Source organism: Clarias gariepinus, chromosome 17 (assembly GCF_024256425.1).
Source record: "Clarias gariepinus isolate MV-2021 ecotype Netherlands chromosome 17, CGAR_prim_01v2, whole genome shotgun sequence".
In the NCBI taxonomy this organism is placed as follows: domain Eukaryota; kingdom Metazoa; phylum Chordata; class Actinopteri; order Siluriformes; family Clariidae; genus Clarias; species Clarias gariepinus.
The window spans coordinates 29,465,001-29,481,555 of NC_071116.1; the positions used below are offsets into that span (position 1 = coordinate 29,465,001).

At 39.4% G+C, this 16,555-nt stretch overlaps 2 protein-coding genes across 8 annotated transcripts in view; both read left to right on the forward strand.

The window, feature by feature from the left end:
* Window positions 1-1,304, forward strand: part of rc3h2 (ring finger and CCCH-type domains 2) — a 23,458-nt gene extending 22,154 nt beyond the window's left edge. For all 4 annotated transcript variants that reach the window (XM_053476240.1, XM_053476241.1, XM_053476238.1 and 1 more), the window contains exons 17-19: window positions 1-131; window positions 571-701; window positions 921-1,304. The exon at window positions 1-131 is cut by the window's left edge and continues 23 nt beyond it. In XM_053476240.1, coding sequence (XP_053332215.1) covers window positions 1-131; window positions 571-701; window positions 921-1,062 — 404 coding nt within the window. In that variant the 3' untranslated portion in view covers window positions 1,063-1,304. The remainder of the gene's footprint in view (window positions 132-570; window positions 702-920) is intronic.
* A 6,285-nt stretch (window positions 1,305-7,589) lies between these two features.
* LOC128545637 (rab GTPase-activating protein 1) overlaps window positions 7,590-16,555 on the forward strand; it is a 96,426-nt gene continuing 87,460 nt past the window's right edge. For all 4 annotated transcript variants that reach the window (XM_053516115.1, XM_053516116.1, XM_053516117.1 and 1 more), the window contains exon 1: window positions 7,590-7,689. The gene's annotated coding sequence lies outside the window, so the exon portion shown is untranslated. The remainder of the gene's footprint in view (window positions 7,690-16,555) is intronic.

Consider the following 16,555-nt stretch of genomic DNA (forward strand, 5'->3'; position numbering starts at 1 on the left):
GCACCTCTGGGAAGCGTGGTGCCGAGTTCTTGGTCCGAGACAGAGCGGAGAGTGAACCGGACCGGGACATCGAGCTGGAGCTGTGTGCGCTACACATGGAGGACTCAGAACCAGCAGGGATCCCGCCTCAGGTCCATACTAAAGACCCAGTTTACAACAGGGTTCTGTGATACTGGATTTAATATCCAGATAGATGATGTAATCTTCCAGAACTGACGAGAGAAAGGAAAAACCTGTTAACACGTAATGCATGTTAAATTGCGACACTACGGCACAAAACATGTCTGATAATGTTATGAGAACAAACTGAATTATTTCTTAAATTGATAATAGAACTTAATTAATTAATTCTTGAGGGCACGTTTGTTATTTAGGTTGATATTTACTTGCTCTGTTTAGTGTTTGGTAGCTTTAGCATTAGCTCTCACACTCCCCACCCCAAATTAATCAATCTTGTGTCTCTAACATCTTTATCATTTTTTATAATTAATTCTTTCCTATATGGTGCTGATTTTATTTATTTATTTATTTTTTTTTTTATTATTTTTTTTTCGGTAAACCCCCTTTCAGGTGTCTTTGGAGCCGCGGTGTGACAATCGCCTCTCCAGTGTGTTCGGCGATGGAGCAGGAAGCGCGCGGGCGCAGCAGTCGTTAGCTGAGCACATTGTGGACGCTCATTTACTGAAGAAGATGGCGTTTCGGTGAGTTGTGTTGAGTGTCACTAGGAGATACTTGCACTGCTCTGGTGTCTCCACGGTGCTGAGTGTTAATCAAGCGAATGCTGATTAAATTCCACTTTGGTTTATGAGACTCTGCCCCCTAGTGGGCGTGCTCATACCAAGTACTCTCATGACTTGACTTGATGTCTGCTCCTTCTGCTCTCTAACATCGATCCTTCCCTGCCCCCCTTCTCCTCACAGGAAGTCGGCCTCTCCTGGGGCCCTGAATGCTGGAGGTCTCGCCATGAGTGGTCTGGTGATGAAGACAGGTTCTCCAAGACCTCCTCCAGGAGACCCAGTCGGACCGAGCCCGGGATCCGAGATGATCCTGAACGGGAACTAAAAATGTGCAGTATTTTAATGTCTGAATGCTGCGTCAAAGGTCACAGTGCCAACCCATAATCCTTCTTGAGTTTATTATTTGTCTGATGTGTTTACGTCCCCGATTTAATTCCGAACATCTTACCGGGAACGGGATGTTTATAAAACCTCACACAGGGTTTTTGTTTTAAAGAAACCTGTTTAAATCCAGTATGCATGTTTTTTTTTTTTTTTTTTTTAAGCTTCAGCCAATAAAATTTTTGCCACTCAGTCCCCCGTCCCCCCCCCCCATTTTTTTTTTTGGCATTTTTATTCAAACATTGTTTACATTTACAATCCTGATCTCAGGTCACCTAGAGGCCAATCAAAATCCACTCCTTAGCCAATCAGAGGCCTCGATTACTCTTCCACTGGATATAATACTAATATCAATAATCTGCATTTTCGGTGAACTAAATCTATTGCAGTTCCTGCGTGTAGGTTTCTAGATTTATATTAAATTTGAATGGGTGTGAGATGGTGAGGTGAAAAATGTCTGGTGCTCATTAAGTTCTGTAGAGTATTAATGACTCTTAACGCACATGAAACCAACTGAGTGGTTTTCTGTCCTTTTGTAAAAAAAAAAAAATATTTTTTTTTGTAAAGAACAATTTTGTCGGCGCGAGCTTGCCTTCTGAGTGGAGCAAGTAAAGAAAAAAAACTGAGGCGCCTGTAAATCAACAGCAGCATTAAGTGTGCGCGCGTGTCTGTGTTACCTAATGACGAAACAGCAATTAATAAAAGTTGTAAAGTCTCACCATGTCCTGACGCACATCAGCACTCAACATCGTGTGGTGCGAGTCTGGGGAAATCGCTTCTGATTGATCTTTTTGAGATTTACGAAGGTGTTGTTTTTGTGAAATCGTGGTTTGAGCGAGTGCTTAAGGTGTTAGGATGACGTAAAGCTCGCACACTGTAGACGCCTACAGCCTGACATGTAATATGCACAGTATTTCCACAAGGTGGCGTCTTGCACATCCGAGACATTTTCAGCAGGAATAAACATAGCTTATAATAAGCGTCTGCTTTTGGGCTGTGTTTAAGCTCTTGGCAGCGAATAACGAAACACAAGCTGAGCATTAGAATGAAATAAATTTAAACTTTGCTAATTAATCTTCAGAGTTGGGGGGGCGGAGTGAATGTAAAAGGGGGTGTGTCTGAAGCGTGGATCTCTGCTGTTATGTAAGAGTGATGTCGCTCACACAGCTCTCTGTGACCTTGTAAATGTTTAATCTCATACTCGCTCTGTCAGCTGATCAACTTGCTACAAAGCTGAAGCGTGCTTTTTGTAAAGTGGTTCAGTAAAATTTTTTGTTTTTACATAACATCAAACGTGATTAGGAGTGAATTTTACTTAAACAAACCAAAAAGCGTAGGCTTGTAAAATGATTCGGTTTACTGGTGGTTGTTTTTACCTCGACAAGCTTAGGATTTGTTTCCTCACAGCGTATAAACGGATCAGACATCATTCTGTTGCCTTGATTTGTCAGAGGATTCTGATATAAAAGATGAAACATATTAAAAGACACACACACACTGACCTGGCAGATGGAATTGTTTCCACAAGGACCTGAAGTCTCCTAGATGCAGCTGCGATTCTGAACTTATTTGTTGCTCTGCTGGGAACATCAGCATTCAACACTTCCTGCATGAGTGGTTTTGCAGACACAAAGCTGGTGATGAGATTAAATAATGACTGGTATTTACTGATGAGTTTATTACGCAGCCTGGTGAATGTATTCGTATCGTTACACCCCAAACGACTTTTGAGGTTTGTTGACTGCTTGCCGTTTGTTGTCTTAAATGGTTATCTCGCTATGAAGATGTTTTGTGCATTTGTTTTTCTCAGGAGTTAAATATTGCAATGAAATCCAAGCTACTGCTGCTTGTCTGGTTTTATGTTAATAGTCGTCCTAATGGCGTCTAATGAAATAAAATAAAGTTTATGGTTTGTGCTCAGTTTGCTTTAGTCGGTCTCGGGCACACGTGTCTTTGTCGCTCTGAGCTTGGACGCTATGCAAGAGAGATTGTAGTAAAAGTTGGAAAGTAACTTCACAGTTTTCATAACTGAACCAGAACAAGCTCTATCCGTCCTCTGCTTCACCTTTAATCATCCTGCAGTATGGGGTTTGTTTTGTTTTATTTGTGCCTCCTGGTGGACATGCTGAAGTATAAACCAGGTCATGATGGTTTAAGCCTCAGTGTTTGTCAGACCGTGTCTGGTTTCACACTCTGTGTCTCGTGGTGCTTTATCTGATCTCTTCCTCCGAGCCCCTTCCCCCAGTCTGATCCTCTTGTGTTGAGACGCGACATCGCCGCTGACTTCCGTGAAGTTATGTGTCGTATTTTGTATCAGGAATCTCTTATTTTTCTGTGTTGGGTCGCTGGGAGTAAAGCGTCCGCTCCGTGTCTTGTTTAGGGTCGAGGCCGATAGGCAGACCTCCTGAAACGGGTTGTTGTTGGTCTGTAATCTCGTGCACTGAATATTTTCCTGTTGTTCTTCACTCGCACGACAGCGAGATCAGACAAGTGTGTTTTTTTACGTCACTTACAAGGAAACGTCTCCTATTTATAATAGGGTACCCCCCAGGGCTTTTTGCCTAAAATATTGGCACCTTTTGTTTTATGCTAAATGGCACTTTTTAAAAAAATTTTTTTTTTACTGTTTTTATGAATTTGTTTTTATGTAACTGTTGTCCCAGTGTAGCATTTTGTGTGTTTTTGACTGTTTAAAATTTAAACATAATTGATGTGGTTAAATTTAATATGCAGTATAAAGACGGTAGAAGCGGTCGAACACTCTTGTGCAAAAGTAAGTACCCCCCTAAGCTGGAAACCAGGTCCTGTATCTATAGAAATATTCATAATTTACATTATTACACTTTTACTAAACATGAAGTTATAAAAGACCGTAAGTGTGCACATCTGGATAAAACTTCTGGGTGAAACTTTGTCACAGTAATTTATAAACCTGCTTTTGCTTTAAACAAAATATCAATTAAGACTTTTACTGCAAAGAAAGTCTTCTTACCTGTCGCAAGTCTTAATTTTTTTTTTTTTTACTTAAAAAAATCAAACAGCCTGGAAGTGAGGGTCCTCCAACTTTGAAATATTAAATAGTGTTTAAGCAAACGCTTAAATGTAAAATGTTTCATATTGACACGACCTGCATTTTTTATTATTATTTTTTTTTTATATATAATTTCTTTGGCATTTTTTTTTTCTGCTTAAGTAGCGTCTGCTTGAATGCATCAGCCATTAACATCATTAACATCTTACAATGTTAAATCTGTAGACAAAAACGTCAGGCTTCCAACACAAATCAAGTTTCAAGTGAGTGAAGCTTGTTGACTTGGCCAAGGTGTGTGTGTGCATGTGTGTTCCCTCTATAACTTTCTTATTTTGAATTAAAACAGCACACAAGATCCCGTCTTTTCTTTTTTTACTAGTAAAAACTGGAATGTACATTTGATTACTGCGTCTTATCCTCAGCGTTGCCTGATCTCAGAGTTTTCTTTTAATTATTCAGCACAGATCTTGTTTTTTAAAAAAAAGACCAACATTTTATCTGAGTCACGGCTGCACAGCGCTTTTATATCGTTAAAGAACGCGTATCTGCGTGTACCTGCTCTTCTGCCCCCTGCTGGTCGTGTTGTACTGGATATTGAATCTGTTTTTAGTGTCACAATTCATTTTTCTTCTTCTTTTTTTTCTTGGTAAAGTCACTCCTGTTTAATTAATTAAATTCTGATCTTATTCAAAGAATTTAGATTTATTTATAAATATCAGAATCAGAAATTGTGTCGATTTGAGTAATTAAATCAAATACTTCAGTTTTACTAAGTGAAACCTCAGACGTTTTTCAAATTAAGACATTTATCCTGTCGTTATAAACTCTTATTTAATATAGCTTTTATGTAAAAGCGTCGTGTTATTTGACACGTTAAAACAAAAACCCAGAGCCACCAAATTTATCCAGATCACTTTATTAGTAATCATAACTGCTGTCTCGTTTTACCAGACAACTTCATGAATGTAAAGCCGGTCTTGCAGATCGGTGCTTTATATCAAGTTTACGGCTCTTCTGTAGAGAGTAGACGGCAGTCATGATCGATAAAATGCAAGAGAAATATGTTGTTGCATATTGAGCTGTATTAATATAAACGTGGGTTCGTGTAGAGCCGGAAAATTGTTGTTCTCTATTTGGTAGATATTGTTAATAAAGTGAGTGTGAGATTTAAAAAAAATTTTTTTTTTTATAAGTGCCCTTTTCTTCTTTGAGAGTTCAGCCCTGTTCGTTGTCGTCGCACGGCCTCTCTGGACCTCTGCATGAACAGTTCTTTACCTCTGAGGATTGCTGGTCGTCATGGTGTGCATGCTCACTGGGCGTGTGTGTGTGTGTGTGCGCGCGTGTGTGTATATACACGACCCTGACAGCAGCTGATGTTGAATATTTTTACGTCTGTATTAGACATTTCCTTTGCAAATCTATTGTTCGATTTAACTGTATATGAAATAAAAGATGGTACACATCCGTCAGTTTATACAGACACCGCCATCGTATAGATGGAATTTTACTGCAGTTTTATGATAAATACATAGATATTTATCAAAGATTCTAATAAAGAGAATTATATTGTGAATTATCTTTTGGTAGAAACATGAACTGTATTTTAATGCACTGTTTCGTATCTTTGCTGTTTGCTGTTTCGTACCTTTTGCAGAGGTCTGAGCCGCTGTAAAGCCCATGCTGATTATGGGGAAATTTAATGTAAAGGTTATTACAGGTCATTGTTACTGCATGCTGAGGTAATAAAATTGATTTTTTTCCCTTAAACATGGGGTCATTGTTTTTTGTTTAATGATTAAGAATTTTTCAGCGAGTCATTTAGAGTTGGAGCCTTAAGGTGATATTTTCACCTGTAATTGTCCTTTTTATGGGTTAAAGTTTTTCCTTTTATGGCAAATAAAACCTTTCAGAATGGTCATTTACAAATGCACAAATTTTTCATAATTATGTATGAATGTGTGAGAGTCAAGTCCTGTCTTACTAGTCACACCAATATTTAGCCCAGGTATTAAATGGGTCATTTTTTTTTTTATTTAATTATATTTCAAAAGCCCTTTGAGCATTTTAACTGCATTTTTATCTCTCAATGTTCACTTTAAAAAGAGTTGATTTGTACTTATTTACAAGCGGGTCATCACTGGAACAAGTTTAGATTAGAATAAACATGAATAAACTCAAATAACTTAATAAAGACATTATTATGGGGTGTAACCAAGACAAACTACTTTATCTGTGTAAAATGTGCAAAAAAATTTGCTAAGAAATGTACAGGAATCAAGTTGTTTCGTGAATGACACATGATCCATTAGAAATTATTCATATGATTATATTTTTTATAAAACAAACTTATTTAGCTATTTCATTTTAATGAGAAGAAAAATTTGACAGGTTTAAAAAAAGTTTAGACACCTTAAAATCTGGCAGTAGAGTTTGCTATTGATGGTCCTGGATGAATTTTCGATGCACAAATGTTGAAAAAAATGAGCATGCACTTGGCCGAGCTGCGGATGCCTTCTTTGGTAGTGGAGATGACCGGCTCTTCCACTGTGAAGACTGTTGCTTCGTCCCAGGGTCGTACCCGTACACCCAAGTTAAGTCAACAGTAATTATCCTCGACATGAAGGACGGGTCATCTACGGGACGCTGACGAAGTTCACCGCGGAGTTTGATGAGATGTTGCTTCTGCTCCTGGGTCAGCAGCCTGGGGAAAAACTTGGCAGCAACAAGGTGTATGTTCAAATCACACGTGAGGATCGCCTGGACCGTTCCGTTTATGACCATCATCATGCACAAGTTGCCGAAGGATTTTGACATTTTCGGATGTTGAGTTTGTTGAAGCTCTCGTCTTTCGATGATGTTCTACCACTCTTGTAGCGTCATGTGTCGACTTATTGCAGCATCGCTGTGAACTTGCCGAATCATGTCAAACGTCTCTCTGGCGGTTTGAACAGTTTTAAACACAAAACTGGTTGCTCAGTTTTTTGCAGAATTTCATGTTCATGATGAAATAGCAGATGTGGAAACGCACGTAGTCGGAATAGCACCAGCTGCACAGCTCCAGATGTACACAGGATGATGTCTTTTGGCACACTGACTTATGAAAATCGTTGCTCCCTTTGATTGTTTGTGCGGCCTTGTGCTGTCATCTGTTGGTGTGTTAAAAAAAACAGTCTAGAAACTTATATATATATTTTTTTATAATTGTCCATCTGATTGAATTGACTCAGTGAATCACTTAATATCGATAAACGTGTTTCAAATGACGTTTTATTTTTTTGCATATAATAGAGGCGTGTATGTTATTTCAAACACTGTTATATATTATTAATTTTTTGCTAAACAAGCCTGACATTTAGACCTTTCTCAGTTTTATCTAACTGGGAAGAGAAAACCGGTTGTGAGCATGCGCAAGGATGGAGAACACGCGCATGCGCAGTAATCGCGGCGTTCGGGTTGTGTTTACGGTGCTGCTGCTGCTCTGTGCCGTGTCCTGTCAAACCTCTGTGGAATAAAAACAAAAAAAGTCTTCTGGGGCAAAAGGTAGGATATTTGTCAGCTATATTATGTCGTCTTCGGAAATAATTCGATTTCAAGGCGTGTGTGGCCTGTAAATAACACATTACGAGGTTTTTCTTCTTATTATTATTATTAGCTGGATGTGGTGATGATAATACACTGAGTGAGGTTGTCTGGTTAGCTTGTTAGCTAAAATATACATGCCTAGTGCGCGAGATATTACTTATCCTACCAGTTTTGTGTCTAATCCCGCCTTCGCATGCTACGATTGGCTGTTTTATCAGGCTCGAGACACATTCAACCAATCAGAACGCGGAAGCGTGACAGAATTACCCAATCCCATAACATAGGGAGGGATTTTTCCAGAATATGGGTAGGAACCGGAATAACGCAGTTTGCTAGCCTGTCAGAAACGTTAGCTAACTACTCGAATTTTCGTCTTAAAACATTTTCCAGACATCCCCTAAGTCCTCGACGTCTGAAACGTGTGGTTGTCGAGGCGTTTGTATGTATGTAACGTAAAAATTCACGGTTTGTTGCAAAAACAAACTAGCTAGCTCGGTTAGCTTTTGCTCAGCATCAGTTCCAGGCTCACGTTCGCAAGTGTGTTGTTCTATTCATATTTTTATTGTGTGTATTTTCTGAGGACTTGTGTGTGTGTGTGTGTGTTTCTTGTGGAATCTGTGGTGATTTTACAGCGACACTGTGGGATCATCTGAGCGCGCGCCCAACCCAGCCCTGAACCTAACAGACAACACTGATGGGAGAACACGCGCACACACAATCATACTACACAACATATTTATGTGTGTGTGCGTGCGCGCAAGGAGCCTTAGCTGTCGCACGTGCGATTCTTTTTTTTTTAATAAAGCGTGAGGCGACCGTTTTTTTTGCCTCGCGTGCACGCTGTAAACGTTTCAGGCGCGGATGTTGGATCAGTGTGGAGGTCACGGGGTTTGGCGATATTACAAGAAATGTCACTTATCTTCTGTCCCGCTTCATATTGTACACAGGGTCCCGGGGGTTGGCTTGGAGCCTATTCCAGGAGACTTGGTGCACAAGGTGGGGTACACTCTGGACAGGGTGCCAATCAGTTGCAGGGTGCATACACACGCACATATATACACACACACTTGCCCATCAGTCACACACTACTGGGCAATTTGGAAATGCCAGTGATCCGACCCTGCATGTCTCTGGACTGTGGGAGGAACCAGAGTACCCGGAGGAAACCCACCAAGCACCGTGCAATCCTGCACGGACCAGAGGCGGGAACTAACCACTACGCCACTGTGCCACCTGTAATCTTTAGCTACATCAGGGTTTTTGTGAGGCTGCTTTGTTGTGATTTTTATCTCTAAAACACACTATATTTAAATAAAGTTGATGGAATTAATTTGTGATGTTCTTAGAGATGGGAATCACAAGTAACCTGCCACCTTAAGATACCTCTTTGATTAAAATTGCAATCCTTGAATGAGTCCACGATTTTATAAATATTCAAATTTAATAGTTCATTTTCCCGTGAAAATAACTTTTTTATATAAAAAAATGTATGTGTAATTAAATGTAGCTCATTCCTTATAACGTTTTCTCACTTAAACCAGCACAGCTTTTGAACGATACAAACTAACTACAAATACAAGAGTTTAACATTTAACTTCAAGTTACGTCTAAACAAACTTAGACATTAATTCACTCCTACCACACGGGATGAAAATGTGTGAATATTTTAGAGAGCGCCAACTTTTTGACTGATTACTGTGCTTAGTAAGCGTGTGTAATGAGTGGGTTTGAAATCAATTCAATCACGAAGTTTGGAGAAAAAGGCAGATCGGAGGCTTTTAGCGTTTTTTTTTTTTTTTTATAAATATTTATTTTTATAACATAACACAACACAACACCATGTTATTTATAACATAACACCTTAAAAACGGCATTTACATTTTTTTTTTAAAAGCAATCAATTTTGGAGTCAGTGTTGCGATACGTTAATAACCGCACAACAAAATGGCGATTCATAAATTGTAATTTCCAACCTTTGTAGAAACTTGAGTTGAGACTCAACCAACAGCTTCTGCATGTGATGTCAAAACAAAATAGACAAATGGTGAATCGTATCGCCTCTTATTTTTGAATCAGGTGTTTTGAAAAGAACAATATATGTCGCTCATGATAGTTGGCCACGTGTCTCACTCTAGAGGCGTTCCTAATCGACTGATTATTTCTACCTGGTAACCGAATCGTTATTTCCGAATCGTGGCACAGGGTTGCATTGCTGGTTATAAATGTAAATATTGTGAGGCGTTGCTGTTTACTTGGTGGTTTCCCGTCGTGGTGTTTCTTTTTGCTGACCATGACCAGGCGTGATCTTTTGTTACAAGATTCAGCTCGTTCTTTTGTTACAGCTGTTTTATATACGCGTTCTAACTCGTCTGTTGGTTAATATGGGAGCAAGCGATTTATTCTGGACAAGTACAGCTACAGTGTACAAATATTTTACAAGCACAGTGCCAGCTGACACACACACATACATGCGCACACACACACACCCACTCACACTCTTACACTCTCTCCCTCTTTTTCTGTTTATCAGGCTGTAGAGCAAGTTACCTGGTTCAGGTGTGGTAGGAGCTGGGAAAAAAATCAAGACTGGGTTGAAGCGGGTGTTTTTACTCTAAGGTGATGTTTCTGTCTAGAGAGAATACAGATTTGGGAGTGTGGCTGTATATGAGCTTAACTACCGATGGCACTAAATGGTGTGTCATGGTGTGGCTTAATCGACTTAAAGTTTAATGAAGAGAAGTCATGTGACTCACCAATGAGGGATTTTTTAAATCATGCATATTTATAGTTTAGGGGAAAAGTAGTGGATGTGTCTTTATACATATCTCTCTATCTCTCTGTTAAAGAAAATAATCAAGCACAGGTTTACTACACGCTTTTATGTAATGAAGTTTTTTTTTTTTTTTTTAAAGTATTGTGCGTGTGTGTGTTTTGTATTTATTAGGCCAACATTCCCCAGCAAGCCCTGACATTGAAGGGATTCGCTCAGGTTCCTGAAGATGTCTGAAAAGGATTTTGATTTTTGAAGTTCTCCCGAGAACCCTCTTAATTGTATGAATTGATCTGTATGAGCGAGCTTGTCATGTACATGTAGTATTGTCATGTAGAATCACCTGGTACCAGAACGAATACCGTATCGGATACGGTACCTGATTCCAGTATCGATCTGTCTCCACATGAGTGCTGGGGCAGCTGTGTGCTGAGACACAATTCAGACGTATTTAGAAAGAACCCACAGCTGTGTGAAACACATTAAAGTTCCTGGGTGGTGTGTGTGTGTGAGAGAGATTGGTTAGTGTTTGAACAACAGAGATTGTTAAATAATCTGTCTTTTGCCTGGTGGGTGATTGTGAGACAAAACAGATCTGTTTCATAACACCAGGGTTTACACTTAATAACCATGCACGTGCACGCACACACACACATTATACACAAAAAACATTTAATAAAAAAATATTTTATGATGTATACAAAAAAATCGATCACACACATTATCACACACTCTTTTACTTTCTCTGTTTTTTCTCTCGCTTTTATCTGTGTATCTGTCAGTCTGTCTGTCTCTCTCTCTCTCCTCCTTCCTTCTCCTCTATCTCTTTCTTTACCCCATCCCTTATCCTTCTCTCATTTCTGGTCTCTTTCCCTCTCTTTCTGTCCGTCTCCCTTCCCTTTCTCTTTCTCTCTCCCTCTCTTCCCTTTGTCTGTTTCTGTGTCTCTCTCTTACTTTCTCTTATTGCCTGTCTCTTTCCTCTGTCCCACTCTCTCTCTTTTTCTGTCTATATCTTTTTCTCTTTTTATCACTTTCTCTCTTTTATGGAAGGTGAACATTGCTTCATGATTTTGCTACTTGAGCCTTTGTCTTTAGTTGCTCAGACAGAAGGCTTTAAAGGAAGGGTTCTCGTTAGAATATTAGACCCTGCCCACCAGATGTGGTTGTTAATGTCCAGCCGATTGACCACAGACCGGAAAGGCTTTTGGTCCCTGTGTGTGTGAGAGAGAGAGAAACAAGGCGGCCATTATTAAACCCGGTGTGATCAAGCATGAAACAACAGTGCGTGTGTGTGTGTGCACATGTACTGAGAAAATGATACGCAGTGTCACTGGAGGAAATGCCACTGACCCTATGTGTGTGTGTGTTAGGCGAGAACACAAGACAATACACGGGCATAGCGACGAAGCCACAGCCTGCCATTCACTTCCTATACAGCTTCCGAATAACGTTTGGGATTATGTCACAGCCAGGGTTGCCAGATCACACTGACAAAATCAAGCCTAGACAAGAGTTAAAATCCCTCCAGTAAAACGCAAGTTGTCGTAAATTTAACAGCTTGTTATAAAATGAAAACAAAAAAATGTTCTCGGTGGTAAACATCAGCAGTACTTTTTTTGAATTCTTGCATAGTAAAACCACCCTAAAAAACCCACACTACCTTATTTTGGTAATTAAATAGATTTTTACTTAATTCTCATGATTTGCATGACGTTCTTGGCTTTATCTGATTGCTTTATCTGTTTTCTTTTAATAGCCTCATTCAACCAGGACACAAAACAGGTTTTAAAGGAAACATGACAAACATTAAAACTGTAATAGCTAGGGCGTAGTGGCACTCCGCTGTGCGTTGGTCCGCATCACACAATCGCAATAAATCAGTTTGTTTGAAAGAAGCAAAAATAATTTTCATTATCGTCACTGAAGTGCTCTAAAAATCTCCTGGTGGACAGTTGCTTTGGCACCCTAAACCATCAATAACAGACTGTGAAAACTTCACACTGGAATACAGACAAATTTCTGGATACTGTGCCTCTGCTCTCTTCCTGAAGACTTTGGGAGCTAGATTTCCAAATGAAATGCAAAATTTACTTTCATCTACAAAGAGAACTTTGGCTCTTTTTTTCCCCCTCTTAAGCCCAGGTAAAACGTGGCTTGATACTAGAAGTGCAAAAGTTGTAGCGTATTCATGAATATGCTTTAATGCAGCACCTTGTGAACAGCCAGCCCTTTCAGTTGTGACCCTTTCAGCTATTCTGTGTCTTGTGCTCCTTTTGGAGGCTGTTGAACATCTTCTGCACAACTGTCAAGTCAGCAGTCTTTACCATGCGTGTGCGTATGAATAGTATTTACTGGCCTCCGAGTGGTGCAGTGGTAAAGCCTCAGCCTATCATCCAGAGATCGCTGGTTTGATCCACAGGTGATACCGTAACGTCTCACAGCCGAGGCCTAGAGAGAGCTGATTGGCCGAGCTCTCTCAGGGGGGGAGGGATTAGAGGTACTTAGTGCTCCCACATTAAAGGTCCCACACATCCCATTTTTCATTAAATGTTAATATGATCTTTAGGGTCCTAATGAAAAGTTTGTATTATACGTTAATTAAAAATTCAAAAGGATTGTGTAAAAAAAAACACTACTTTTACCTGGTAAAAACTAGCTCTGTTCTCAGCAACCTGTTTCAGTACATGCTAACTTAAATGCCAGTTCTGTGGGGCGTGTCTTCACAACACACGTGGGGTATAGCCACGGAAGTGTAGTCCAGTGCGGGCAATGCTTTGGACTTCATTACCCACAAAGCATTGCCCACAACGCAGTGCTTTGTGGGTAATGCAGTCCAAACTGCAAAATATAGAGCCTGAGCCTGTTTTCTTCAGTCGTTTTTGGTTTGATTTAAGAACCTACGCGGAAGTTTGTAATATCGCCTGACAACGCAGAAATTAAAAGAATGGACATGCATCGACTCGATTTGTCTTTCTCATCACTGCATGGGCATGAATTAACGGGCTGTTACGCTGCCGCGAGCAACAACAACATAAAGCGGAGAAGCTTACTGAGAGAGATACGGACGCGATGTGTTTACTGATGTGTTTACATGACTTCTTAATCTTCAACAGACATCGTTATAAACCATCTAACGTAACAAAGGTAAGCATAATATAGTTTTCCGACTACGTACACAGTTTGCAACTAGACAATCACCTTAATCCATTGTTCATTATAAACGGGCGATTAGGGATTATATAGAGACGGATGTACATAGAGAAGAAGCCATATGAGCGTGTAAGTTAACTTACACTCCGCATTCATCGTGATTATTAGAAAAGGCGATCTGCAAAGAGTCATAGAAAAATAAATTACTCACTGAGCCTGGTGAAGATGAAGCAGGAACACGAAGCGTTAGTACAGATCTGTTTTTTAGAAGCAGCTTCCTAGTAAAACCTGCTTTATATTGACCCGCGTTTATAAAGCAGTCTGGTGAAAAATGATTATCGCAAACATGAACGCATTTAGGTAAATCAGCGGGGACGTTAGCTTTAAAAACTAAATTCAGCCACTGCGTCCTCAGCGGCTCAGATACCTTACCCTAGGTAGGTACCCTAGGTCACTAACCCTAGGTAGTGAATGACGACTGCTGTGTTCGCTATTACACCCAACAACTGTACACAACACTCGCTTAGGCGCCATTTTGCTCCAGCGGCGAAAAACAATGGCCGACAGCTTCTTCTCACTTGGGGCGGGTCTTTGCTAAAACACCAGTGTCAATCAACTAGTGTAGGAGCGGCCTCTTGTGGTGTGGCATGTTATTGTAATAAATGAAAAGAAAACCACTGGGCGGCTCTTTATCATCGTAGAGTGGTTGTGTACGCACTCTCCTAACACACAGTTCAGTCCAAACAGCTTAAAAAAGTGCATGTAGGCCTGTATGACCCCTTTAATGACGGCTCTACTAGCCAATCAGGGGTGTCTGTAAGCTCGCGGAGGTAGCGGATAGCGCTGCCCCTCCGAGTGTGTTACGCTGCCCCCCAACGGTGCGTGAGCGAGCAGTTTCAAAAGATGGTCGGTGACGTCACGTGAATCAGAGGAAACACGTGGGTGTTTCTGCGGCCCTCCCGACTGAGTGGCGGTAGAAGCTTAATGTGGGAGCCTTCAGTGACTGGAAGGATTTGGACTAAGTTATATAAATAGTAATTTACTCAAACTCATAATAATATAATCTAATCTATTTTGAGGTACTGGATTTTTTATTTACTTATCGAAAATTTAAACAAAAAGGCATAAAATCTGGCTATGTATTGCATGTAGAAATGAGTTTCACTTTTTGAATTGAAATGATAAAAAAAACACTCAAGATATAATTCTATTCTAATTCAATGAGATGCACTGTAAACTTGATTTAAGTCAAAGTTATTTCCTCTTCCACAAGCTAGTCAGCTTATATTAACTTAATCTTATCAGCACATCAGAATGAGTTTTTTTTCCTTTGATATCAAGCACACTCATTTTACTCTTGTGCATTAAAACAGTAACCTTGAGAAAGTCTTGTTAACTCTGTAAATATAAATGTTTAATAGTTCCTGTTTTTTTTAGTAAAGTTACAAAAATGTTTTTTTTGTATGCTGTCAATTAGAGCAATCAGTGTCTTTCTACTCAAAACCCTTCTTGATTCAAGTGAAACTATTTTCCTCAGTAATTTGTATAAAACCCTTTTAAACAGTTAGGACCTTTTAGTAATCTTAGATAAAACTATTTAGGACCACTAAGAAGCTTTAGTCATTCAAGTACAGTTCTAGTTCAGACTTATATTTCTGAAATACGTATTTGCCAAGAAAATCACAATAGGTCTATCTCTATTAAGAACCCTTGGCGATTCTTGTAGAACGCCTTTTAAAAAGGCAAGAATGTTTATTTGTTTACCCTTTTAGGAGCGTAAGAACCCTTAGTCCTCCAAATACAACCCTTTTAAAAGTATGATATTTTAGTAATTAAAGTGAAACTTTTTTAGGACCCTAAGCACCTTTATTCCTCAAAGGAAAACTAATTCAACTAATTCCTAATTCTAACAGAACAATTTATAAATCATGAGATTATTAATCCTTTAACTGGAACTTTTTAAGGAGCATAAAAACCTTAAACCTTCACTTGGAGTAATAGTCCTTCAAGTAGACCCCTTTAGATACCTAGGTACATTTAACCCTTCAAAAAAGCCTTTTAGTAATTTAACAGTAATGAAAGGAGTCTCCAGTATCAGAGGTGAAGATATCATCACAGCCACTATATCAAGAACTAACTATACATAACTAAACTAAATGAAAAATTATGAATTCTCCATAAATTGCTGTAGTAGAAGACTAAAACCTTTTTTTCTGTCATAATTTTCAGAATCTTTTATTTCGTTTTTTTGTGTGCCATTCTTTTGGTCCTCATGTACTCATGGCATGTTTCAGGAGCTGTGTTTTTACACAAGATGAGTCCTCTAGATTCGGTTTCTTGTTTGCAGAAAAAAAGTATTATCTGCCTTTTAAAAATTCTTCCTGCTCTACTGGTTTTCTTTATGTCTGTACTCTCACTTTCTGTTAATGCTCTCTCTCTCTCTCTTTCTCTCTCTCTGTTCCTGGTTTTTGTTTCTTTCTGGCTAAAAAGCAGAGTTCGGTTTAGGATATAATACCAAAATGTGACATAGGATATGAAACGGTGGTGTGGCGAGTAGGGCGTCGGTGTAGCCAGTCAGAATGGTTGATGATTTTTGTGTGAAATAAACGCTGACAAATTGAAAACTCAGCCATCTCAGAAGTGTCGTATTTACACCACTGGGTTTCTGCAGGTGAACCGGCAACTTCTCTGTCTTTTCATTTCCATATTGCTATGGATATGTGTGTGTGTGTGTGTGTGTGTGTGTGTGTGTGTGTGTGTGTGTATGTGGGTGTGTGTGTGTGTGTGTGTGTGTGCTTTGCATGTTATCACTGGTGGCTGTAGCCCAAAAGTTCCTCCCATTCCATCCATAGTGCTGTACTTCCTGTAAAACACACCTAAGAGTTTACTTCTTTCTAATAACGT